The 27,032-nt window shown below is 36.9% G+C and overlaps 1 protein-coding gene across 2 annotated transcripts in view; it reads left to right on the top strand.

Annotated features, from left to right (window-relative positions):
• LOC110093514 (solute carrier family 25 member 44) overlaps positions 1-22,069 on the top strand; it is a 39,906-nt gene extending 17,837 nt beyond the window's left edge. The window contains exons 4-6 of one of the 2 annotated variants that reach the window (XM_020818420.2): positions 18,088-18,232; positions 21,228-21,384; positions 21,715-22,069. In XM_020818420.2, the coding sequence (XP_020674079.1) occupies positions 18,088-18,232; positions 21,228-21,384; positions 21,715-21,743 (331 nt within the window). In that variant the 3' untranslated portion in view covers positions 21,744-22,069. The remainder of the gene's footprint in view (positions 1-18,087; positions 18,233-21,227; positions 21,385-21,714) is intronic. The other variant, XM_028699532.1, reaches the window with a different exon arrangement.
• Positions 22,070-27,032: the final 4,963 nt, after the last annotated feature.

Below are 27,032 nucleotides of genomic sequence, written 5' to 3'. Positions count from 1 at the left end.
ATTATTTCTTTCCTAAATCCCAAATCCTAAATTAAGCAATCTCAATTAATTGCATTCAATCATTCCTAGCCCTATGGATGCCGCCGGCCCCTCTCATACCATATGGGCTTGAGTTATTATTTATTTCCTATTCTCCCCTTACTGCCTTGGAAACTATTTCGAAATCCCCCACGTTGCTCTTAACTGATTTTCCTAAGCCTTATTTCCGTTTCTATTTCCTAAATCAATGCAATGATTTAGAAATAGAAATCCCCCAGATATTTTCTGCCTATCCCGCCGCCCCTCCCTCCTTATTTCCCTCTTAAACTCCCTCTCTACCACGTCAATCCTGGGCTTGACTCAAGCCTCAAGGTTTGAATTCCTCTCAATTCCACTTGCCTCTCACCATAGAAACCTGAAGTTTCTCTCAGGTTTAGACTCCAAAATCTGAGCCTCTTCTTCCTAAAACTGTAGCTTGAAGTTTCAGCCATTGCTCATGCAAACCCAGCCATTGCTAGCCTCACGTCTGCTGTTTGGAAGATCAAAACTGCTGTCCCTGCTGCCAAAGCTGCTGTCCAGAGATCCCCGCAGCAGTTTGTTGCTGTCCAGCACTTTGAAAGACCACGATTTGCTGTTAAAGCTACTGTTCAAAGGATTCCAGCAAATTTCTCTAGCCAAAACTCTTCACCATCAAGGCTGAAATTTCCCAAGGCCTCACCTAGGCTTGCTGTCAGATTTTTTTGGAGAGGAGATCCTTTCCCTAGTAAAGTTCAATTTCCGTTCTACATCATATAAATGTTATGATGGTTGAACATGCAAACATGAATAATTGGGAATTCAGACCCAACCTTAAAAAAAACACGCAAGCATGAATGAATATGAATTTTAGGTTGGAGAGGAAAATACATTTAACCAAATGTTTTGGCCTCTCCTAAATCACTGCTTTTTAACAACAAGATTAGAACTAATGCAATGATAACCAAGGCTAGGGTTTTAGGATGTAAATAACATGATGAACAGTATGAATACATGCAAAGAAAATTGAGGGTTTATAAATCATGAGACATTAAATAGTTCAATTGCTTGTTTTCTTTAACATAAGCACACAATATTAGAATTACCCAATCAATAATTAAATGATTTAAATAAATCAAGAAACTCAACAAGGAATTGGAGCTATGTGAAATCAACAAATGATCGAATTAGTTCAATAAATTAGATTTATATAGTGCAAATTTTGATAAAAATCAAGAGAGAGCACTAAGCAACTCAATATCATATTATATTAGATGAAATAGAACAATAAATATAATTATCGAACAATAAATATAATTTTCACATAAGTATAAGGAGATTATTTTTCCTACAAGTTAGGTGGTTACCGTTGTACAATACTTGAATGAATCATACAACCAATTTGCAATGCTCAATATTCAAACTAGAATGATAAATTTTATCCAAGTCAAAGTTATTTTTCTTTCATGCTTCAGGAGCATTGTTCATAGGCTAGTATATGTGGTTTGCACAAAGTCAACCCAATTTTGATCTTGTGGGCTCCGAAAATTCGGCCCCGGCCTCCGCTCGCTGTTTCTTTTTTATTCGGCGAGGGAGTTTTAACTGAATAAGTTCCGAGGTAAATTTTGGAAGGAAGATGGGTTTGTAGATCAGACACTACCCAGAGATTTCGCCCTCATTTTGCGAGGACTTTATGATCTGAGTTATGGTTTCCTATAGGCGCAAACCCCTATAGTTAATTACCCCTCCCGGTCACGAGAGAGAACTTTCGATTAAAGCTAGTCATCGATCAGATACATATATAATACGTATTATCTGGCATATAGTAGCAGCAATGAGTATTGGTATTGAGGATTGGAAGTTTGGAATTTGAAGGGTTTGGATATTTAAAACTTGAAATTGCATTATCTCACACTTAAAGCGGATGGTGGGGGAATGGATGATAGCGGCAAACCGCCGGTTAGATGACATGTACCACGTCCTTACTAGCAGGAGATTGTTTGAGAATGGATCATAGTGATATTTTCGACTAGGCATTAGCTCTATGTGAGCTGAAGTAAACTTTAATTTGTCCACCCGACAAACTGTTGCGGAGGGTGGATGTATTTTGCTTTATGTGTTTGAATGGTTGGATTTCAATTTTAAATACTTTTGGGATTTTTGGATGATCTTTGGAATATTTGAAATGGACTTTGGATATTTGAGAGATATTTGAAGATATCTGGAAGCCCCTCCGGTTGAGATCTGCATTCAACACGGCCATCATCGGGGTGTTTGGGGTCATTTCTCTTTATGGATTAAACCTTGTCAACTCTGTCGGGCTGTCGACAGAGGATCAGGTTTCGTAGGTTTTATGCCCTTGATAGTGAATTCTCATTGTTATAGGCATTGAAGGCCTAATATGAATGTATTAAGACAAATATAACGGTCGCCACAACCGTATATTTGTTTGTTGGTTCGAACCTTGTCGACTCATATTAATCTGTATAAGAGGATCGGGTTCGAACTTGAATTCACTTGTCAACCCGCGCAACATTCCTAGACGTCACGTGTGTACCAATAACACGCTCGTCGGGGCCCATGCGGGTATTTGGGGGCATTTTATAATTGAACCATGTCTACTCCTTTATACCTGCTTAGGAGGATCGGGTTTAAAATTTGATAACCCGCGCAGCATCCCTAGACGTCACGTGTGTACCAATAACACGCTCGCCGGGGCCCATGCGGGTTCTATAATTGCTTTTACCCCTTTTTAGTGTACCTATGTGCATACAAGTTAAGGTGCATGTGCATACAAGTTAAGGTGCATGTGTAGGGGTATTTTAGACATTCGATGAGTCTTTCATAATGGCTCGTAGAAGTCCGCCTTTGTCGTAGTCTTTTCAACATTTGCTTACAGGTAGTGTCCTTTGTGTACAATAAATTTCTTACAGTGTTTTGTAGGAATGATCGAGCACATTCACTTTGTATATTAACACCGATTACTGAATGGATTGCATTCATCACCAATCTTCTCGTGCATGTTGACTGATAATTTGCAACATTTTATTATACGTCATTTAGTACTCATGGTGCTCGTTGTTTGTATCTGTGAGATATTTGATGTAGGTTGTAGGAAGGCTTTTACATTTTTTATATACGATCACTGATGAGTCTACCAACTCCATTGTGTGTTTATCATTGTCACCTATGAGTGACCCTTCAATCATCATCAATTATGCAATTCCACTTGCTTGTTACTTGAAAATGACTTGGAGTCTTGTATAGTAAATTTGCTTGATAACAATTACCTCCCCAATCAAAGTGACAAATCTTTAAAGTTTGCTAAAGAAATCTTATATTAGAAATCATGTACATGTTGCTATATGTCCATTTCTTCCTTGTTGATGATTGCTTGCAAGTTCCTCTTGAAGCTTTGGTCATTACAAGTATCAAGTTCATTCACTTATATTTATTTGAGTACATCATGAATCGATTTGTTATGAGTCATTGTTTGCTTGTAAATAGACTCCACTTGAACATTTTTATCCTTGGAAGTGGTTTTCCATACGCATGATAATTGATATTTTATCTCACTTGAGATGATCAATACAAATGTATTATTGTTGTCCAAGGGGAGATTTCATGTCGAAGTTTGTAATGAATTCGTGTGTGAGTGCTTGCTTGGATGAGATTCAGATAGATCTTCCTCCTTCATTTGCATTCCAATTGGAATGATAATTCCATTGGAATTCTGATTATCCCTCAAATCAAATTCATCATTTGAGTAAATGTCGTAATACTTATTCATCACATGACCCCTTGAGCTTGTTTTTTTATGGTTCATTCAAGTTCTTCAGTGTTTCAAGTTGTGTTCAAGCTCAAATGTAGTTCTTCAAGTCCCTGATTGAGTTCAAAGTGTCAAGCTCAAGTCTAAGTTAAAACTTCTTGTACCAAGCTCATTTAGGTTCAAGTTTTGTTTAGGTTCATTGTGGTTCCCTTCTGAATTTGGGTCCAAGTCCTTTGTAATCAAAGTACAAACTCTTTGCTTGAGTTCAACTCCAATCAAGCTCTATTTTGTTATGAATGCATCTCTCAAGTAACTCAATTGTATAGAATTTCCTCATCATTTATGAGTGAGTGGCATTTGTAAGTTTAAGTGTGAGCTCCTTGTTTGAGATTAAGTTCAAATATATTGAGTTATTGTTCATGTCTTCTTTGTAGTCAATTTGCATGTCCAAAAAAATTTGCACCAAGTTCTTTTGAGTTCAAGAGGTCCACCTCTTGTTTTGAGTTTTGCTTAAGCCATTATTCATCCAAGTTTGATTTTAGCTCAATTGATGTCCAAATGAGATTCAATATTGTTCAAAGTCCTTGAATTTTTAATCCAAATTTCGGCAGCCTCCAGGCGTCTCCCCCGTTTGGGGGAAAAACCAAGAGGCAATCTTTCCCCTCGACGCTATGTGAGCGCTTCAGGTAGGTGTCAAAAGTGACACCGCGGTCGCATTTTGTATTTTTTTATCACCGCCCGCTACGTGAGCGTTTAAGTTTTTTTTTTTTTATAAGAAGAAAACATGTTAGAAATAAGCACAAATTTCCCTCCTCTGCACCACGTGGGCGTTCGGGGGTACTTATATAAAAATGAAGAAAAACACATTTTTTTATCCTCTTTGCCGCAAGCGTCGCACCGGTTTCCCGCCCTACAACGCTACTTGAGCGCCTCAGGGGTTTGCCGGCTCGTTGCTAGCATTGAAGAGGGATCCTTAAATCGTCGCAAGCATCGCACCGGTTTCCCGCCCTACAACGCTACGTGAGCTCCTCGGGGGTTTGCCGGCTCGTTGCAAAGCATCGAGAAAAGAACCATTTTGAGAAGTTTTATACCTTTGCACGTCGACGACAGTAGAGTTGGTCTTTTGGTGAGGATGGTTCTTTGAGATTTGTGGGCTGTTTTGAAATATTTGTATTACAAGTGAGTAGGTAGAGGAGTGCTTTGTTAGGCTTGAGATGGGTAGGGGCTGATTTGAAGGTGGGTTGTTACAGATTTTGGGTTGATTTTGATGGAGGAATAGGGATTGGGCTGATTTGGTTTAGAAGTTTGGAGAAGTGAATAGTTGCTGTTGGAGTGTAAAATAGAGAGAAAAGAGAGCTGTGAGTGGGCTTTGGAGTATGAGAGTTTTGGCCTTTGAATGGAAGAGATGGCAGGTGCTGTATGGGGAAGAATGAAAAATGGTGCAGGTGATGTAGGTGTAGTCGGTTGTTTAGGCAGAGGATGGAAGGGAATTGGAAACAGTGGCTGCTGTGTATTGGAGATCAAGTTGGTGGAGAGGGCACTGCTGCTGTAGGGATGAAGTATGAAGTGATTTGTAGTTGTATGGAGTTGGAGTTGAGATCAGGTAGTTGAGAGGAAGGAGGGGCTGTTGTATGCTTCGTGTGTAAGGTAAGGGAAGCTTGAGGCTTGTTGTTGTGGTGTTGTGGAGTGGTTTTGCTGAAGAAGAAAAGGGAGAATGGGATGAAAGGTGTAGGAGCTGCTATTAGTGGGAAGTTTAACGTGGAGAGCTGCAGGAACCAAGCCAAGAGGAGTGGGGGCTTGTGTGTGTATATATAGAGATGAGAGGGATCAGTTAGGAGCACATGATAAGCCCTTATTTATTTATTTTTATTTCCACTTGTCTAACAAAAACAGGTGGCTGCTGTAGGTATGGAGCAGAACTTTGACAGGGCAGCTGCAGTTTTGATGGATTTGACAGAGATTTTTGGCAGCATATGGGCTGCTGGTACAACAGGATTTGAGCAGGATAAGGACAGATTTTGGGGGCTGGTACAGCAGGATTTGAGCAGGATAAGGGCAGATTTTGGGGGCTGTTACAGCAGGATTTGAGCAGAAGACTAGCAGGTTTTGGGTGATGTGGCAGCTGCTACCTTTTGAGGGATTTAATAAAGATTTAGGTGACATGGAAGCCACTTGCATTGGATTTGACATGTATGTAAAGGTCAACAGATCTAATAGTCCATACTTTCTAACTTTTAGATTCCATCCAAAATTCTAATGACAAATGTGAAGACGAAAATCCCAGAAAGTGCCATCTAGCAGGGAAGCTTGATAATGATTTGGTAAAACTTGTCTACAAAAAGCATAACTAATTCCTTAAATAGTGGTTGGTTCAAATCCATGAAGCCTTTCATTTAAGTAGAAGTAAAATTACATAATGGCTAGTGGTGTCAATATTGACCAAACATGAAAACTCGACATGAAAAATCCGGTTTCAAGTGAACCATGCAATGTTCGAGTTGGGTTTGGGTTTACTTAAGTGACTCAATAAAATCAGGATAGGTTTAGGTCGTGTCAAGTCGAGTTCAGTTCACTTGACATAATTATTTAATTATTTTGTTTTCTTTATGAGCTATTTGGTTTGCTACAGAAGGAATGCAAAATATTTGAAATGTAGAGGATTTCAAATTTTGGGTGTTTCGTTTGATGAAAAAGAATTACAATGTAATATTTTAGTGGTTGTTTGTCAGAAGTAAAGTGGGTGTTAAGTATTTCTTTTGCAAGGATTTTGAAAATATTAATATTTAGTTAGATGAAAAAAGAATGCAGTGTAAAATTTAAGATGTAATGCAAAGTATTCTAGTTCATTTTTTAGATAAAGTAAATTCGTCAATTTTGAGTGAAAATTGTTTTCATCGTTGCTAAGCTACCTTGTCACCACCCCCCGCCTGCCACCAGTGTCGCCTCTTCCAGTTGTTTCCTCCCCATCGCCAGCCACCCTTCGCCTCTAGCCCCTCCCATCACAGACCACCCTCCAATGCCGGCCGACTACCACCATTATGAATTTTATACTGTATTCATTTCACTTCAAGCCAAATAAAAAATAATAATAATCTCATGCATTCCTTTTATGCTTATAAAAATTTTTTCAAATAAACTACATTCCTTTTATACTGAATTTCTTTTATTATGCATTCCTTTTTAAACAAGCCAAACAGTCCCTTAGTGAATTCCTTTTTTACTCCCTAGTTCATTTTTAGTGTTTGTAAACTTGTTTAGTTTTGGTGTCGCTGCTATTGCCATCTGCTAGTATAATAGCTAGCTGTCACTACTGGACACCGTATATTACATTTATTTTACTTCAAGCCAACTAAAAAAAATAATAATTTGTTTTCCTAATATACATCTAAACAACTTTAAATATTTCAAATACACTACATTCACTTTGTATGCCAGCTATTAAAGTCAAGAGACTCATACGCCCCGTGAATGTGTCGTATATCTTGTGAACATTTAGGCTTCGTTTGGGACGGCTGCAGTTGTCGTTAAAGTAGGTTGTGAAGTTGTTGTCCAGAAAGCTACTTTATAAAGTTGTTGTAAAAAAATCAATAAAATTTGTTTGGGTAGTAAAACTGTCAAGCTGCTGTGTAACAATAAATTACCTTGATACTCTTTTATATATTAGCATGAAATTTTTTTATTAAATATAAAGGTAGTTCACCTTTAACTAAAGATGGGAGGAGAGGGTGAAAGAGAAAGCCAGCGGCTCCAATCTCTAGATCCTTCCAAATTGTTTTCTTTCATTCCAAAAGATAAAAAAAAAAAAACGCACGCATTGAACTTGAGACCGATTGATTTTCTTTTACAATGAAATATGGTAGAACTCTGGATTGAAGGAAAAAATAAAGGAAAGAAGCAACCACGAGAACAAACTCACTAGAGAACCGTTGCAGGTTGGAGGATTTCTGACCAGGAAGAGGATCGAGAAAACCATCTATCAGCACTTTGTTCTTGGATTTGGTAATGCCTTCTTCTGACCTCTCCCAGTTCTCAGAACTCCCGCCACCACTGCTACTCGAAAGCTCTTCCTCCGGCTCCGCCTTTGCTCCGCCTCCGGCCATCCTAATCCTAGCTTCCCTCGGAAAATTTGAGAAAGCCAATGGGTTTTACGGTGGAAGAAGTGACGAACTTCACGGTGGAAGAGAAGATGCGGTGTATTTCGCAAGGCATTTGCGTCTTTTTCTTACCCTCAAACAGCGGAAAGCAGTGAAAGCAGGAGCCTACTTCAGGACGGAAAAAGCAACCGCGGGACGCAAAAATTTTGAGAATGGAGCACGACCTCGTCTCCCCAAACCCCAACTCGGTTGCGTTTCCTACCGTACAGCAAGGAAAACGGCGTCCCAAACACACCCTTACTTTATCAAAGAAAATAAAATAGTACAATGTTATGTGTCATGGGTTTTACGGCCGTACGATCCCTTCATTAAAATGCACGTGACACTTCAAATCACTGAAGGGTGTTACCTAAGAGCCCCCCTATTGTATAATGCGCATGTATCAAATACATACAGAAGCATCAAGTGGCACATATGCGCACCTCTAATCATACGAGCGCACTAAGTAACATGTACACATGCCCATTGATCATGGAAATCACTTCTTACATATACCAATGATCATGTCATTTTGCAAGTGCATCTAAATTCATGCAGATGTGTCACACAAATGCACTAAATAATATGTACGAGTGCACTGAATGATGCACTGCACGTGTGCATCATACAAATCCAAGTGTATTTTGCACATGCTTAATAACATGTAAAGGCATAAGCAAATATTTAAGTACACATACAAACATGCAAATGCATATGCAAGCATACAAATATATAAATATACATGCAAATGTGCATGTGAACATACATATACAACATACACACCATACAATGTGCAAAATGTATTTGACAACGCACATACTGCAACATATAAAAGCGCCATGCATACGAATTTTTATTCGATGCGGACATCGGACGTAGCTCTACGTTCGGAGTCCAATAAAATTGCGACACTTGGCATGCACACTTCGATATTAATTTTTATTTTATTTTTTTACTTTTTTCTTGCCAGCCTGATCGACTCGACCCAAAATATTCCTATTCAAATTTAAGGTTTTGAATTGACACTTTTAATAAAATACCACGAAACTTCCATAATTTTTAGGATTTCAGCTCAAAATACATTTTCATAGTTGCTGAGAAAGAAGAAACGAGGAAAAGCCAATGAAGATGACGCTATGCAAACATCCATAAAGAGGAATAGTTGAAGTTGAAAGAAGAACAGGTTGCAAGAATGATATTTTTTTTGTATATTTAAGGAATATGTTGGGGGTTCCGAGGGGCAGCGCCCCCTGACAGGGGTCCAAGGTTGTAGTGCACCCTGGCGGTGATCGACATGTTTGTTTGAAGTTCTGTTTGTTTTCAAAGTTTGTAAGTCATTTGTACTCCATTATTTGTAGTTGTAAATGCGCAAACATTTGTACTCCATGATTTTCAGTGATATTTAAGTTCATTTTAAAGTTTTCTTATCTTTTTCACAAATATGTATTATAAAAACTTTAAATCTTTCTCAGCTTGTTTATATGCCCTAGCTTCTCGATACAAATAATGGGCATTCGATACCGTTAGGTACCGACCACTCGGTACCGCTCAGTATCAGCTAGTAAAAAACATAATCATAATTGAATAAGGAATAGAACTCACATTGGTACCGACAAGTTCCGAGCATGGTATTGAGATTTGCAGAGAGGTACCGAGTAGTACCGAGCGGTACTGAGTTTCAGTATCAAGCATGGTACCGAGCGCTGCAGAGAGGTACCGACCAATACCGAGCAGTATTGAGCATTGGTACTAAGAGTTCATCGGTATAAACATTGAATTGATATTAAGGGAAAAATTATGATCGGTACCGTTGTGTATCAGTCATATTGATTCAGATGTAAGAAATCTGATTAAGAAATACATAGGTATTTAATATTGTTTATTGAGAGGTACCGAGCAATTGGTACCGAGATACACAATATCAAAATTAAGGGTGTCAATATTTGACACGATTTGAAATCCCGACCCGAAAATTTTGAGTTAGGGTCAAACCAGACCCGAAACGGGTCGAGTTCAAAAATTTGATCTGTCTGAAAAATTGGGTCGGGTTCGGGTTGACCCTTTGACTTGAAATTGACCCGTTTTTGACCCGGAAACCTAAGATTTTCCCATTTTCAACTCGGTTTTGACCCGTAAAGTACAGATTGAACCGTTTTTGATCAAAAAACTAGCAATGTTTTCACGCCCCCGAGTCATTCAGGTCGTGTCGAGTTGACCCGGACCCGTAGCGGGTCGGGTTCGGGTCTAAAATACCGAAACATGAATCGGGTTCGGGTTGCCCGAATAGTGCTGGGTCAGTTTCGGGTTTGACCCGAACCCGACCCGTGACCCAAACTTGACACCCCTAATCAAAATAAATAAAATATCACATAAACGAATGCAATGATACATAACACATTTTCAGTTTAATTAAAATGTCTACTGATGTACGCTAAAATTTCAATTTACAGCTAATATAACATATATACAGGGGTATATAGTAGATTTTATTTAAGAATGTCGTGTTATACTATCAGTGGTGTTTTTTCCAATAGTCATCTGCAATGGAAAAAAATATCAACAAAACAAAGCATCTTCATCTTCCCCCCAAGTGTATAGAAAAAAAAATTACCAATATACAAATAATACTTCAAAATTACATATTCCCTAAGTGTACTAAAAAAACTATTATTCCTCATTTTTTCATCGACTTTTCCTCCAAACAAGTCTTCATCTTCATCAGTTTCTCCTCCAAATCAATCTTCATCTCATCGGCTTTTCCTTTATCTTGACTAACCTTCATCTTCATCGGCTTCTCCTCCTCCAAACAAATCTTCATCTTCATCGCCTTGACCTCCTCCAGACCAGTCTTCATCCTCATCACCTTGACCTCCTCCAGACCAATCTTCATCTTCATCAATTTTCCCTCGTTTTTCTTTCTTAGCAGCTATAAAATATTTTTTTGAGCTAAAATCCTAAAAAGTATGATATTTTTGTGGTATTCCATTTAAAAAAATAGTGCCGATGCTCAGCCCTAAAATTTGAACATGATTTGTTCTGGGCCGGGTCAGTCAAGCTGGCAAAAAAAAATAAAATAAACAATAGAAAAGAATATCCACCTGTACAGTGTAGGTGTCGCGATTTTATTAGTCCTGACACAAAGCTACGTCCGAACTCCACACCGAGTAAAAATTTCATGCATACACGTTTTTCAACATGCTAATATATCACATACATGTTATTCAACATGTCAATGGTTCATGTACATGTGTTATGCAACATGCAAATACATCATACATGTATTGTCTAATAATTCAACATGCATGTGCAATATCTGATTTGCAAATGCATAATACATATTAGTCATGTAACATGTCAATGCATTACACAAGTATGTATGCAACATTTAAATATATTAGGCATATATGTTGTCCTACACTTAGATACCCATATACAAGTATTGCGTCACATGCAAACATATTATGTGCACACACTACGCAACTTGTAGATGTAGCAAGCATACACATCACACAACATGCAAAAGAACTATGCACTCATTCTAAGCAATGTGCAAATGTATCATCATCATCATGAAAGTCATATAGAACATATTATGCTTTATGCAAGTCATACAAAAAGTATTAATCATCTTGTGAATGCATTATGCGAAATACACAAAAAAGCAAAATACCTCATGGGCCCTGACTAGCATCGCATATACACGTGACGTCTAAGGATGCTGCGTGGACTAAATAAATAATGAATGAATTTTCAAGCGTACAAAATACATTGTATAAGCACGCTGACATACACACGCATATCCTTTAAAATGAAATTTAAGATACCTGTATGGACCCCGACAAGCATGATACATCTACACACGTGACATCTAAGAATGCTGCGTGGGTTGAAGGTGAATTTAAGTTCAAGTATGATCATCCTCTTTGAATATACTAGAGTTGACATGACTTGAACCAAGGGTGTCAATTTTTTACACGACCCGAAACATGACCCGAACCCGTTCCGGAAAAATCCGGGTTCGGGTCAACCTGAACCCGAAACGGGTCGGGTTCGGGTTCAACAAATCAACCCGTTTTAAAAATCGGGTCTGGTTCGGGTTGACCCAACAACCCAAAATTTACCCGAAATTGACACGAAAACTCATATTTGACCCGAAAACCTGAGATTGACATGTTTTTTACCCTTTTTTGACCCGGAAATTGAAGAATGACCCGATTTTTGTCCCGAAAACTAGCAATTTTGGGTCAACCCGGGGTCATTCGTGTCGGGTTGGGTTGACTCGGACCCGAATCGGGTCCGGAAACCTGACTCGTTTTTAAAAACGGGTCGGGTTCGGGTGGACCGAATAGTGCCGGGTCAGTTCCGGGTTCGACCCGAACCCGACCCATTGACCCGAATTGACACCCCTAACTTGAACCACCTCAAATACATGGTCATAGCGCCAATCAGAATATTTGGTTTATACATTCATATTAAGTTTTTAAGGTATATTATGAGAAATGTTCACCGCTAAAATACAAACTCTCAGAACCATCACTTGTTAAATTAACCGAAGTATTTAATTTTATACGTTCATATTAGGCTTTTTAGGTCTTTTATGAATAAAATTCATATATTAAAATACATATTCTCTATTCTAATATTTCTACGGAAGTCCTAAAAATTAGGAGTTGAACTTGATCCTCTGTTTACAATCAAACAGAGTTAACAAAGTTTGACTTATGTAATGATAATACTCATAAACTCCGATGACGGCCGTGTTTACTAAAAATCAATCGGAGGGGATCCTATATTTCAAAATACCCAAACTATCATGAAAAAAATAAATATTTAAAGTGATTTCAAAGTCACCCTTATGATAATCATATTAAACACAAATCTCAACTAGCCGGGGAGGATGGAGGGGGGGTTCCATTGGCCCTAACAACTGCGCAATAAAACATCTTCTCTATAACTATTGATATATTATGCATACTCTCAATCTTGCACTAAAGAATTATCATGCAAATAAAAATATCGACGAAAATCAAATAACTTATAGTAAATGCCATTAGATCATAGTGGTTTTTTTAATTGCTACTTTGATTTTAAAAAAGTTATAGTAAATTTCTTTAGTGCATACACATTTATAATTCTTTAGTGCTTTAAAATTTCTTCGTCAAATTTCTTCCTCTAGTTCTTATAGAAATTTGAGCGCATTCACATTTGTTTAATAAATAAAAAGGAATAAAATTGGAGCACATACTCGTTTAATTTATAATGAATTTTACTATAAGGCTTTTTCACTATTTTTGCTTATTTTTAAGAAACTTTTGTGCTAGAAAGCTCAAAATTTCTTTTAATATATGTACCAGCAATTAGCTGTTTGATTCTGTTAAGCACAGAGGATCTAAAAGGTTTTTTTAATGATTGATTTCAACTTCAATTTTATTGCTTGTTTAGACTGATTTCTTTATCCAATTGAGCTTTTGGATCAACAGTAGTTAAGAGAAATTAATCAATTCGTATGACTGTGTGAGACCTGATGTCCTGATCTAACCGATTTTTAGTTAGATTTTTTCAATTTTCAACGAGGAGTTTAATATTTTTAATAGGTAATTATATTTCTTGAATTTAAAGTTATTATAGGATTATAATACTGTTTTTTCAATGAATTATTATATATTTATATATCTAACTTTTAAAATTATATATATATTTACACAATTTAATCGTCTTTAAAATAGAATATTTGGAGATGGTTTAGGGTCTTGTGATAGCTCTTGAGCTCTTCTTGAGCTTTCTTACAAGAGATAGATAGAGTGAGAGGGAGGAAAGGGGGAGAGACATCAATTCAGAGGAAAACATATACTAAAGTTTTATTAAATTTTTTTTCAAATTAATACATCTCATATAATGCCTATATATAAGCATTTATATTGTTGTGGTAACCGGAGGAGCAACCTAATTAAAACTAGACAAACCCCTCACAATATTCACCTTTGTCCAAGTTTTACAACTAAAGAACCATATCTTCACCAACTGTGATCAAAATGTCTTCTAGCACTAACTCCATGAGCAATCCCGCCGAACTGAGTCCAACCCTGCTCGCAAACCACCAAAACCGTGCGTTCCAATTAACGACTCCAGCTCATGTTCCAAAACTAACCCGCTAGTCTTCCTCGAACACTTATACGCACTCCAACCTGTGACCTTATACTATACCTATCCGATTTCGAGTCTAAGACCAAACTGTCACCCAGGTTCTTGATTTGATCCACTGCTCCAACACAACAATTAAATGACCCTCCTCGCCAATCAACTTGCAATCATACCCGAAAGCTCCACCTCAAATATCTGAACGGATCTTTAGTAAAGAAAAAGATCTTGAATCTTCTACTTTCGGTTCGATCTTTAATCAAGAAGAAAAAATCTACTTACATTCGGGTCATTGCCCTGTCAACGGCCGCAATCTGCAGCCAAATCCCCAGCACTTACATGTGACTCGACGGCAACATCCACACAACCCTAGGAGCCACCATCGCTGCACCTTGATCCCAGACCTGACCGTATACTAAAGTTTTATTAAATTTTTTTTCAAATTAATACATCTCATATAATGCCTATATATAAGCATTTATATTGTTGTGGTAACCGGAGGAGCAACCTAATTAAAACTAGACAAACCCCTCACAATATTCACCTTTGTCCAAGTTTTACAACTAAAGAACCATATCTTCACCAACTGTGATCGGGAGGGGTAATTAACTATAGGGGCTTGCGCCTATAGGAAACCAGAACTCAGATCATAAAGTCCTCGCAAATGAGGGCGAAATCTCTGGGTAGTGTCTTATCTACAAACCCATCTGCCTTCCAAAATTTACCCCGGAACTTATCAGTTAAAACTCCCTCGCCGGAATAAAAGAAAAGAAATCGCGCGGCGGGGAGGCCGGGGCCGAATTTTCGGAGCCCACAACATGTTCGACGTGTGTCGATTGCATACAGGGCAAGTGCATGTATCCTATAAATCTCATATACATCTCATACACAATGCGCTTCTTCTTTTCAAAGTGTGAGTGCTCTATAGACAAGCACTTAAAATTAAGCTTAGCTGGATAGAAATTTAAAATAAGTTTTGAAGTTTAGGCTTAATTTCTCAAATAACACACAATAGGAATAAACGAAAAAATGATTCTTAAAGCCAACCAAAACAACTGGGATAAGACTAATATTGATGATAATTTTGAAGCCATTTTGTATCCTATGAGCATCTTCTTACACTATTCAAAAAGGTTTATATGGGCATTGTCAAAGCATAGTATTTTATTTTGTCCTTTGCACAATGATTCATATGTTAAATCATTTTGAGATTCATATTTTTGGTAACTTCAACCAGTGAAGTCGATTGGGAAGACAGAGAGCCCACTTGTCTCATAAATTATTCTTTCTTGGATTTTAAAAATTGCAAAATGGTTTATGTTGTGCGTGCAAAATAATTATTCCTCCAAACTATCTATAAATAGTGTTACATTTGGCCCTTTCTCTGAAATTGATGCAAGCAAAAATTTGGAAAAGCCCCAAATTTTTGCAAGAAAAAAGAAAGTCTTCCTAGGATATAGAAAATTAACAAAATACTCAAAAATAGATAAAATACATACTAAAATTCAACTTTCATATTATAAAAGACTCTTACAAACTTTGACATAAAAACAAACACCTAAACTTGCTTTTCTTGGATCGAGAAGAAAGATACAATTGACGTCGAACTTGCGGAGAGAAGAAGGAGATAAGAAGCCGAGATGAAAGGGAGGACAAGCTCGCAAGCTTTCCTAGGAAGGAGAGGAAGAAGTGGAACAAGCTCTCAAGCTTTTCCAAGAAAAACCCTCAGGTTTTCACGTCCAAAAATCAGCCATAACATTCTCTTTAAACTCTCAAAACACCTTATATTTATAGGAGAAAAGGGGCAGTCAAACAACCCTTAAAATCATAAATTTAACCAATCAAAATAGAGAATATAGAAGGTAAAAAGTCAGTCCAAAACAACACCCAAACAACCACATAAAAACTAGAAAAAAGGCAGCCAAGAGGGAACCGAAATAACATCCAAAGGGAGCCAGAACAGCACCCGAAAAGGCCACATAGAAAACCAGGAAAAGCAGCCACGGGAGGAACCGAAGGGGCAGCTCAGGGGATCGAAACCAGCAACCAGGGAGTCCGGAACAACCACCACAGGGAACCAAAACCAGCAGCCAGTCAGGGAAAACCGAAGGGACACGGGGAAGGGGAAAGGAATAGGCAACCATAGGGGGGAGAACCGGCCATGAGAAGAAGAACCAAGGGGGGGGGGGGAACCAAAGAGCCAATAGAGGGGGGAATGATCCAAAATAAATACTCAATTTATGAGCTTAAAAAGTAATCCTAAAGACATTAATGAGCTGAATTTAGTAGAGGATAAAAAAACTCACCAAAATTAAAACCCAAAATATTTTGACCCCCCCTTTGCCTCCATAAATTTTCCCTGGTTGAAAGAGAGCTCATCTCCTGATTATGCTTGAGTATGCTCTGGAGGCGTCGCATCTAATTCTCGAATCTTGTCTTCATATTTCTTCAGGATCTTCTCTCGCTCTACCATGAATTATTCCTGCAGAAATTTCTTTTTCTTCACATAATTTTCCGTACACACGTGCATTTTCATTTGAAGCTTGTATAGTTCATTCTTTAGGGGATCTGTTGAACTTCCTTCCGTTGGAATCCATCTGTCTATAGGAATATTTTCTTTGAGATTTTCTGACTGATTTTCATCCACCACTGGATCACTGTTTTTATATTTTTTCATTTTTTTAAAAGAAGACTCAACAAAATTTAAACTCACTTGATAACAAGACTCACACAACAACTATTATGATTCACCAAGACTCACTCGACAAACCTGCTCTGATACCAAATTGATGCAAGCAAAAATTTGAAAAAGCTACAAATTTTTGCAAGAAAAAAAAAGTCTTCCTAGGATATAGAAAATCAACAAAATACTCAAAAATAAACAAAATACATACTAAAATTCAACTTTCATATTATAAAAGACCCTTACAAACTTTGACATAAAAACAAACACCTAAACTTGTTTTTCTTGGATCGAGAAGAAAGATATAATTGGCGACGAACTTGCGGAGAGAAGAAGGAGATAAGAAGCCGAGACGAAAGGGAGGACAAGCTCGCAAGCTTTCCTAAGAAGGAGAGAAAGAAGTGGAATAAGCTCTCAAGCTTTCCCAAGAAAAACCCTCAGGTTTTCATGTCCAAAAATCAGTCATAACACTCTCTTTAAACTCGCAAAACAGCCCTTAAAATCATCAATTTAACCAATCAAAATAGAGAATATAGAAGGCCAAAAGTCAGTCCAAAACAGCACCCAAACAACCACATAAAAAACCAGAAAAAAGGCAGCCAAGAGGGAACCGAAATAGCATCCAAAGGGAGCCAGAATAGCACCCAAAAAGGCCACACAGAAAACCGGGAAAAGCAGCCACGGGACAAGCAGCCAGGGGAGGAACCGAAGGGGCAGCACATGGGATCAGAACAACCACCACAGGGAACTGGAACCAGCAGCCAGGTAGGGAAAACCGAAGGGACACAGGAAAGGAGAAATGAACTGGCAACTAGAGGGGGAAGAACTGGCCATGGGAAGAAGAACCAAGGGAGGGAGGGGGGGGGGGAACCAAAGAGCCAATAGAGAGGAGGGAATGGACCAACATAATTACTCAATTTATGAGTTTAAAAAGTAGTCCTAAAGACATTATTGAGCTGAATTTAGTTGAGGATAAAAAAACTCACCAAAAATTAAAACCCAAAATATTTTGACCCCCCTTTGCTTACATCAGAAATAGTTAGCATTTATAATATGAACAATGCTTCTGGCATCCCCAAAGTATAACATATATTCAAAAACATGCTACTCCTTGCCCATGGACTATAATTGAGTGGAGAGAGCCTTTTCATACTTTTTGTGTGCCCTGGTCAAACTTCGTGCTTTCTATAAAGAGTAGTATTGAAGAGTTATTGAGTTCGGGAGTGAGAAAACAGTTCTTACCTTCTTTTATATTATTGTTACTTCAACTATGTTATGACTTATGTAATTTCATTGCTTTTTGGAAAATATGGTTTTATCATTTGGAACCTTTAAAAATCCATCATAATTGGTTATTATATTTTGAACAGGTTGTTAGGTCACAATGGTCAATATGAGCAAACTACTCCTAGTCAGTGGCAATTAGCCTGTGTTCAAGCTGCGGGGGGTATATTTGCTGGAGCTGTGGCATCCTGTGTGACAACCCCATTAGACACCATTAAAACCCGATTACAGGTAAGATTTCTTATGTAACTTTCGGAACTCTTGAAATCAAACAGTAATGAAACTAAAATTAATGTCTTTTGTATCCATGAAGACTGCCTTGGTACCATAAATTGTTTTTTCTTTTTTTTGCTAGGAATTTCCTTAAGAACATTAATTATCAAAGACATATTATATTATTGATTTAACCCTTTATTACCTCAATACCGAGCATTAACCCTTAAAACCACTTTTTTATTTTCTTTTTGATATGTGGTTGCTTCTATTGGGTGGTCGTTTGGACTTATCCTTAGGTGGTGGTTACCCTTGATTCTGTAGACTGATGTCTGATGTTGATAACATTTGAGCAAGTTAATTACATGATAATTGGAATGCCCTTATACACAATTATTTGAGAGGGGTTGGTGTTTTATAACTAATGAAGAGGATTTTTTTTTTGGCAGGGGAGTCTTGGTTTTGTCTTTGGAGATCTGGTTTTGAGTTTTATGTTAGGCTCTTCTTTATTCACTTCTAGATTCCTGTATTTTAGCAGAAGTTGCTGCATGAGTTGCAAGGCTGGGGCTTATCCTCCTCTGATTTGAGTATCAGAGGTGTGGTGGGTGCACCACTTCTCCTGCTGGTTATCCCATACGCATGAGTTGGATTTAATGTTGCGTATGGTTTAGTTTTCTTTGGTTATTTTAATTGTGGCTTTGATTAGTTTTTTATCTAATCTAAATTTGAACAGAGTTGATTTTATGCCAACTTTATTTATTAAGTCTAGATCATGAGGAGTCTATAAATCGATATATATAGAATTAAGAACTTTTGGATTTAATATTTTTTTTTTCTTTTTAGTTTCAATTTTGTGAGTGCAAGTTAGATTTGTGATTCATTCGAGTGTGGTATACAACTATTTGATTATGGAAAAGTCATCTCCTTATATTGATGTGAGGCTTAGGATGTAAGGAGGATGCTTCTTAGAAGGAAATCAGCCCCTTATTGAATTTTCCTTTCCTTTCGTCTATCTGATGCTTGTTGATGGTGAATTATTTACGTTTAGTCATGTGATAGGAAATACTTGAGTTCGCAAGCAACCCTAGCAATAATTAGTCAAAACATCGGAAATAATGCAAAATCTGGGTGAAATCAACCTAAAAAAGATATATTGCAATAGTGGAATCAAAACAAAACAAACACCAAAGCAAGAAACAATGGATCCTCAAATCGAGAGGAGGATCGTTCTCTCCCAATCTCTAGACGATGAGTCTAGAGTCCAAGGCGCCAAGGAACTCCAAGAGAATAACTCAAAACATGCATGCCGTAACCCTAACCTCCTCCCTTCTTTTAATACATATCTTCTTAATAAAAACTAATAATAGATTTTCTAAAATAAACATTAATTCAAATAGTTTCCCTAATCCCTTCCCTCTCTCTCTCTCCTGCCGCCCTAGGGAGGCCCACATGCTTGGATGGCAAATAAAGAATGAGATTTAGCCCGCCTCCTATAGGTCTGAACCGGCCCCTCATGGGCCGGTTTGGACGGTTTTGGCCAAACCGTAATATCATGTTTTGAATACATTTGTTTGGCGTGTCTTTCTACCTTCTCTCCCTCATCTCCTTAACCATTTCTCTTGTCCTCTCCTTCCTCTCGGTCAGCTGCCTCTCAAATGACTCTTCTTATCCCATCAAGGATGCATGGTATACAGGGAAACAAGAAAAAAATAAATAAATAAAATAAAATAAATTAAAAAAAAAGTGATCTTATTCACACTCCTTACTATCTTTCCTCTTTATGGATGGATGGTAATGTCAATAACTTGGAGCTTAAATATCAGTAGAATATAGTAGACCTTCAAATCCTCGAAAGGAGACCGCAGTCAGTTACCTGAAAAGGGTGTCATTTTTAAAATTAAAACATGTGTTTTTCCATAATGTTTGAGTATATTTAGTTGCTTTTATTAATAATCTTAATATATAGTGCTTATGTGACTCTTATTATGATACATGGAGAAAAATGATTCATGTAGCCGATCCCATGTAGTGGGATAAAGGCTTGATGTTGTTGATGTATATATTGTTGCTTATGGAGTCGAGAATAATTCAGTTAACCTTTGTTTGTGTAAATGAGCTAAAAGTTTCACTTTCTCAACAGATGAGTCCGATATGAACAATTATCAAGTTGAGCATGCGCTTTCATTCATTTGTATACACAATTGATATTTTCTTTTCATAGGCTGCATTTTTGCACTAAAATGTTGTTGATAGCCGAGTTAAATTTTGCATAAACGATAGTGTTAAGATGCAGTGCATTAAAATAATGATTTTAAAGAAATATTGAACATAACACAGATTAATTATAGGGTGGCACAAGTTGATTTAGATATTTGGATTATGCACAATAAAGAGACAAGCTAGTACATGTAGACGGTAAGGTCGTGCATGTGCTTTGGGCATACGAGATTGTTGGTCATAAAAGCTCCAATAATATTGACTAACGAGTTAATGTGCAGAGATTAAGAGGAAAATAGGTTGACCAGATATCTTGAATTTGTGCAAAAATATTCATGCTAAATAGAGTTGACACCTCACACAATACTCTATAAGAATGACTGAAAGAGGAAGATTTATATTGCTGCTCCCAAATAGTTAGGATAATGTTAATAATGATTGTGATATTTTAATAACTTAGTCTTCTTCCCCTGAACCTCTGAAAGTCAATGGTAAAAGCTCTGCCAAAAATTCATGTAATGAGTCTGAATTTCATGTTTGCTAGTGCTAGGTCTGTACTTTGCCCTAACTCAATATAGTTGAGAAGTAGCTAAGTTTGCCTTGTGGCCTCAAAGACTAGACTTGTGATATAAAACTACCCAACTCAATTCTGTTGAGAAATGGGGAACGTTTGGCTTGTTGACCTCAAATGCTTGCAACTATGATGATGGCATTGTGACATTCTAGGGTTTTTTCATAACCTCTGTTTGCTTATCCTATTTTTAAGCTCTGCTAAAATTTCTACTGCTTCATATAGGTTATGGATAATACTAAAGAGAGACAGAAGGCTAGGCAAGTTGTTAAGAATTTGATTGCGGAGGATGGATGGAAAGGTTTATATAGGGGCCTAGGTCCAAGGTTTTTCAGCATGTCGGCATGGGGCACCACTATGATCGTCTCATACGAATATTTGAGTAGGCCATTCTTCTCCTATATATATATATATATTAATTTTTATCCTTTCTTTATAGTTAAATCTCCTTTTATCGTGTTTTTATTTTTCATATTTGTTTTGGCTCAACTTGTTGGTTCTTTTGAATAACACTAGATCCCTCATTCCGTACCTCCTTTATACAGACACGCACTTTGAAATATCACATCTCCTTGCTTTAGTATACTAATATATGAAAAGCTAATGGACAGTGGCATCCATCAAAATAAATCTGAGATCTTTTGTTTGATTTATAAGAAGTTCATATGTTCTAAGTATATGTTTGTTTTTCTGAACCTTTTCTCCTATGCAGAGCGTTTGTGTGCTAAAGTCGAGGACTGAACTTACTACCATTGAAGACGGAATGGTTAAAAGGAAAATTAGTCGTCTATATTTTCACACATCATAGATTAGGAAACATATCAAAACCTTTTTGTGGAAATTTTCAGTTAGTTGGAATGACATTTGTTAGCAGAATAATAAAGTTGACTAATTATTTTAAAGGTCGGCATATTACCGTTCCAATCGGAACAATTTGTTTAGACAACGAAAGGATCTCCATGTCTTCGATTCTTTTTGTCAAACGGAAGCTGGATGTTTCATCCAAGATATCTCATGTTTAATTTTCTTGATCAAAGAGGCTCATTCTTGAGGCTTTGTCTTTACTACTAACTGTGTCGAAGTTGAATGATAAAATTATGGTTATTGATATGTGATGCTGAAGAGATATTGAATCTTCCAGATTGAGTAGAAAGAGAGTAAACTTTATCTAGGAGACTCTGCATCGATCAGACTTTGGTTGGACAAACCAAATTAGATTAGGTATGTCAACTAGCAAAAGTCATAAATTTCATTTGATTAAATATAATTTGGCAAACATACCCAGGTCTAAAATTGAACTGATTGAGCAGAAATTTATATTTACTATGGACGTAAAAGCTCCCTGCTGCATCTTTGAACCATGATTTTAAGTTTTGATGATCTCAGGTCAGATCCAAAATGTATTTATTTATTCTTATTTTCATCTATTATGGAAAGTGTCTAGCCAAGTCTGATTTATGTGAAACTGCGGAAGTCCATTTTCAATAATTGAAATATCAACTTGGTTTTCAAAATAACTTCAAAATGCATTGGCACATTTTTTTTCTTTTTCTTTTTAATTTTAAGTACTAGCATTTAACCCACTATATAATTATTTTGATAATGGAGAGGCCGCCGCCTCAAGAAAAAAAAAAAATGTTTCAGAAGTTTAGGTTCATTCAAGGTCTATAAATATCAGTCTCAAATTCTTAATTAAAATAACAATCTATCATATCTTCTTCTTCTTTTTAACAATTTATCGTATCTTGCATTTCATAAGACTGCATAGCAAGGTGTTAAAGCGGTTATATGTCTAGCACTCCACTCCAAACGAGATGTAAGCCCACTAGAGTTGGGTTTTCTTCAACCCCTCAAAGGTTTAAAAAAAAAAATCCCACATTCTTTTCTGCATTTCATTAAAATAGGTTTGAGCAACTACCCTATAGTACTCACCCTAATTTTAAATTCTAAGGCTAATTCCGTATCACAAGCTTTTACCGTTTTGGCATTTCGTTGATGTTGTGATTAATAACATTAACTCCTAAACTTCTAATAAAATATCAACTTAAATACTAAACTTCAATTTCAAAACTATAAAGCCCAATAATAAGATAGTTTGTGATACTTATACATTTCCTATTATCTATCCCCCTCCTTCGACTCCTTAAAAATAAGAATGTTCCACTTTTCAAAATTCAACATCGGTTAATTTTACTCTTTGAAAATCATAAATCTAATTATCACAACCTTAATAAAAAATTCTCTTAAGAGACTTATATCTCTTAAGATATAATTAACTATAAGGGCTTACCCTTAAAAAGAATAAGCAACCCACTTTAAAATAATCTTCCTTTATTTAACTTTTAAATAAAGTAGGGAAAGAATTTTAAGGAAACAACAAACCAAATTTCAGCTTCGCAAATATGTTTGTTTAGAAGAAAATTTATATTTTTGTATTTGAATCCATTGAGGAATAATACTTTTTGTATTTCAATATAATATATTATTCGCAACGTTGCATTCGATTAAAAAATAAAAATTCAAAATCATATTGGATTTATTTTGCCAACACTCAATGCCATCTTTCCAGTATCGTAGCTCTCCAAGGGAAATTCCACACCAAACAGAAACTTCAGAGCCACATCGCTCCCCAACGATCACTAACTAATAGAGAGGTAACGCCACTGCTATAATACTGTAGTGTTCTCAATGAGGAATTTCTAATTAACACATTTTAATTTTCATTTCAATTTATAACCCCTTATGACTAAATTAAGCATATACATAATTTTAAATTTTATGGAAGTTTAACAGATACTCAATCAACTTGCAAATCTTATCAAATTTAGGGTCATCATAGGTAGACCCAACACTATAGATGTGATCATTACACATCATGCTTCTCAATCACCTGCAAGTCTTTTCAGCAACTCTTAAGGGACAAGCTCATACAGGATTCTACTCTCTTTCAAGTGGAACTATCATACTTTTAATGATTTGGCTAGACTTTTTATGAAACAATTCATCAATCAATCATCAAAGACTCCATTCATCTTTTCGGGATTCACCAAAATGAGAGAGAGATTCTTAAGGAGCATTTTCAACAGTTTTCATCTAAAGCACGCCAAAGCCCAAGAATATATCCGAAATTATTAAGCGGTGTTTTGCTTGGAGGTCTCCAATCTAGACTTCTCTACTCTTCACTGACGCGAGAGGTTGTTCACACCTATGGTGATATTATTCATTGAGTAAAAGTTCAAATAACTACTAATGATGTCATAATGCTCAGAAAAAATAATTCAAGCAATCCTCCACTAAATATAAAAATTCACAAGAAATTAATCAACCTCTCTAACACAAAAAGTAGGAGCAGTCATAATACACCAAATTAGGCCAAGGTCACCTAACTATACCCATTTAAATACATCTAGGGCTAATATTCTGGTAGAGATTTAAAATTTTAAACACATGAAGTGGCCAAAGCCTCCAAGGAAACCAAATGATAGATATCAATCTCAATACTACAACTTTCACTGTTTAAAGAACTTTTATTAAAAAAATATTTTCAATTGAAAGATGAGATTAAACATCTGATTTGCCACTGGCATTTAGGACATTATTTATAAAAGAAACTTGTGAATTGTTAGCTTCAAAATAGTGGAGAACAGAAAAATTGTGTTAAGAAAATTGTTGAATTATTGAATAGGAGCTCCACCATATTGAAACAACTCAAACAAGTTGAACTCCACATAATTTTGAACTTTTGTATTTTTCATGTAAGCTTTTTTGTTTGAATTATCGATTAAGCTTTTTTTTTTTTTTATCAATAATAATGCATCTAATAAAATCTCCTAGAAGGCACGCCCATGAGGTATCCTTGATAGGAACATTATCCTCACTATAAAGATCCCATGAGGGCAAGTGACAGACATTGACTCTACTCAACACCCCAAAAAGGCAACCCATGAGTTAGCTATTATGGGAATTGGGAAGCTAGAAGTAGACATGATCATTAATTAAAAAGGATTCATGAGAACACATAGTTGATAGAGTCTTCACTCATTCAAAAATCTCAAAAGATAAAAGCATTTGAAGCTTCATGGTTATCTAAAAACCTTTAAAATATAAAGACCTCAGAAGACACAGATGTACATAAATCTCAGAAGATATATATACACCTAAAGTCTCAAAAGGCATAAGCCTCATAAGGAATATAATTATTCAAAAATCTCAAAAGTTATAAGTACAAAAAAAATTTTATAAGTCTAAAAGTCTCCAAAGGTACAAGTACACAAAGCCTCATAAGGTAATGTTTCTCTTATGCTCCAAAAATTTCAAAGGGCTATAAGCATTAAAATATATAGATTTCTTTGATTCTTCAAAAATCTCAAAAGACTAAAAGTCTAAGAAGGTATAGGTTTCTTCAATTTCTTTGATCACTATGCTTTAATTGGGGAACAATAAATGATTTGATTTCCTCTAAGGGGCAAGTTCATAAATCAGTAATATATAAAGATTGAGTGTTTATTATTTCTAACAAATTGAATACAAATATCAATCAAGCTCATATATATACATATATATATATATATATATATATATCACATATAGAGCTATTACATTTACATTATGTTAACATAGTAAATTTTCAAATTTCTACATCAGTGTTCAATATATGATTTTTTCATCTTAAAATTTGATGCAAGTTGTTTATGATAGCACACATGCTCCACTGGTCAACCCAGTCACGTGATACGCGGCTCCACCTTCTATGTTACTCCTGGAGACAGCCACTGCTTCTCTGTTTCATCAGACTGCTGTTAACGGCTCACAGGGATACACATCATTATGTTCCCTTCTTCTCTCTATATAATGTATTCCCTGTAATACATCCGTTTTAATGAAATATGAAGAACTACTATAGCACTTCTTCTTCTTCCTTTGTGTCTTCCTCATCTAAGTCCACTTAGGACTTTCTTCTTGGTATCAGAGCGTATACGCTCCGTCCTGCTTAGCTACGACGATGGCCGAACAAGACTCCTCAGCGACAACGCCTCCGATCTCCTCAACTGCAATGCCACCTATCGCTACTCCCTCAATAGTCGTAACTGAGCTCACCATACCTCCATCACTCAAGTTCTTAATGTCGAACTTGAAATCCATCATCAATCTTCAACTCACCAATGAAAACTACCCCATCTGGAGCTTACAAGTATACAAGCTGTTTTCAGCGAATGGATTCGAGGGACATCTAACGGGAAGCTCGGTTCAACCAGACAAACCCGAAAATCATCCAGATAGTCGACTGTGGAAGCTCATTGACCAAAACTTAGCTTCAGCTCTACTCTCTACAATATCTCCCTCGGTAATACCCTATATTCTCCATCTCTCGAGTACCAGTGAAATCTGGATGACTCTAGCCAACCGGCTACAACCCACAAATCGCTCAAGAGTAATCCAATTGAAAAGCGAACTGCATAATGTTCAAATGAAGGACAGCTCCATGAACCAATACCTCACACAGATCAAAACGCTGGTGGACAACATAGCAGCGGCCGGATCACACATTGACTCCGAGGATATTCTCATGTACATCCTCAATGGATTACCCCCTACATATAATGCCTTCAAAACTTCAATTAGGACCTCTCAGCTCCCCATCAGCCTCGACGTCCTCTATTCACTTCTATGCAGTGAAGAGATCAGCATCCAAAATCAGTTACAACGTGAAATCAATCCCTCTGCTGATCACACGGCCTTATACACAGTCAACCGTGGCAGAGGAAATTACAGGGGAAGAGGAAGCTCTCGTGGACGAGGCAACTCTAGACCACCAGCAACCAGCAGACCACAGGACAATGCAAACTCCTCTCGTCCAACCTGCCAAATCTGCGGCAAAGTAGGCCACAGTGCTCTCATGTGCTGGCACCGATGCAATCTTCAGTACTCTGCCTCTGATTCAACCAAGGCATTCTACTCTCAGCCAAGCATAACTTACGCTCAGCCGAACTCACACACCAATGAATGGGTACTCGACTCAGGAGCATCATC

The sequence above is a fragment of the Dendrobium catenatum genome, unplaced genomic scaffold, assembly GCF_001605985.2.
Source record: "Dendrobium catenatum unplaced genomic scaffold, ASM160598v2 fragScaff_scaffold_133, whole genome shotgun sequence".
NCBI lineage: Eukaryota > Viridiplantae > Streptophyta > Magnoliopsida > Asparagales > Orchidaceae > Dendrobium > Dendrobium catenatum.
Note: the sequence above shows the minus strand (reverse complement) of the source record. Positions and strands in the feature narration are given on the sequence as shown.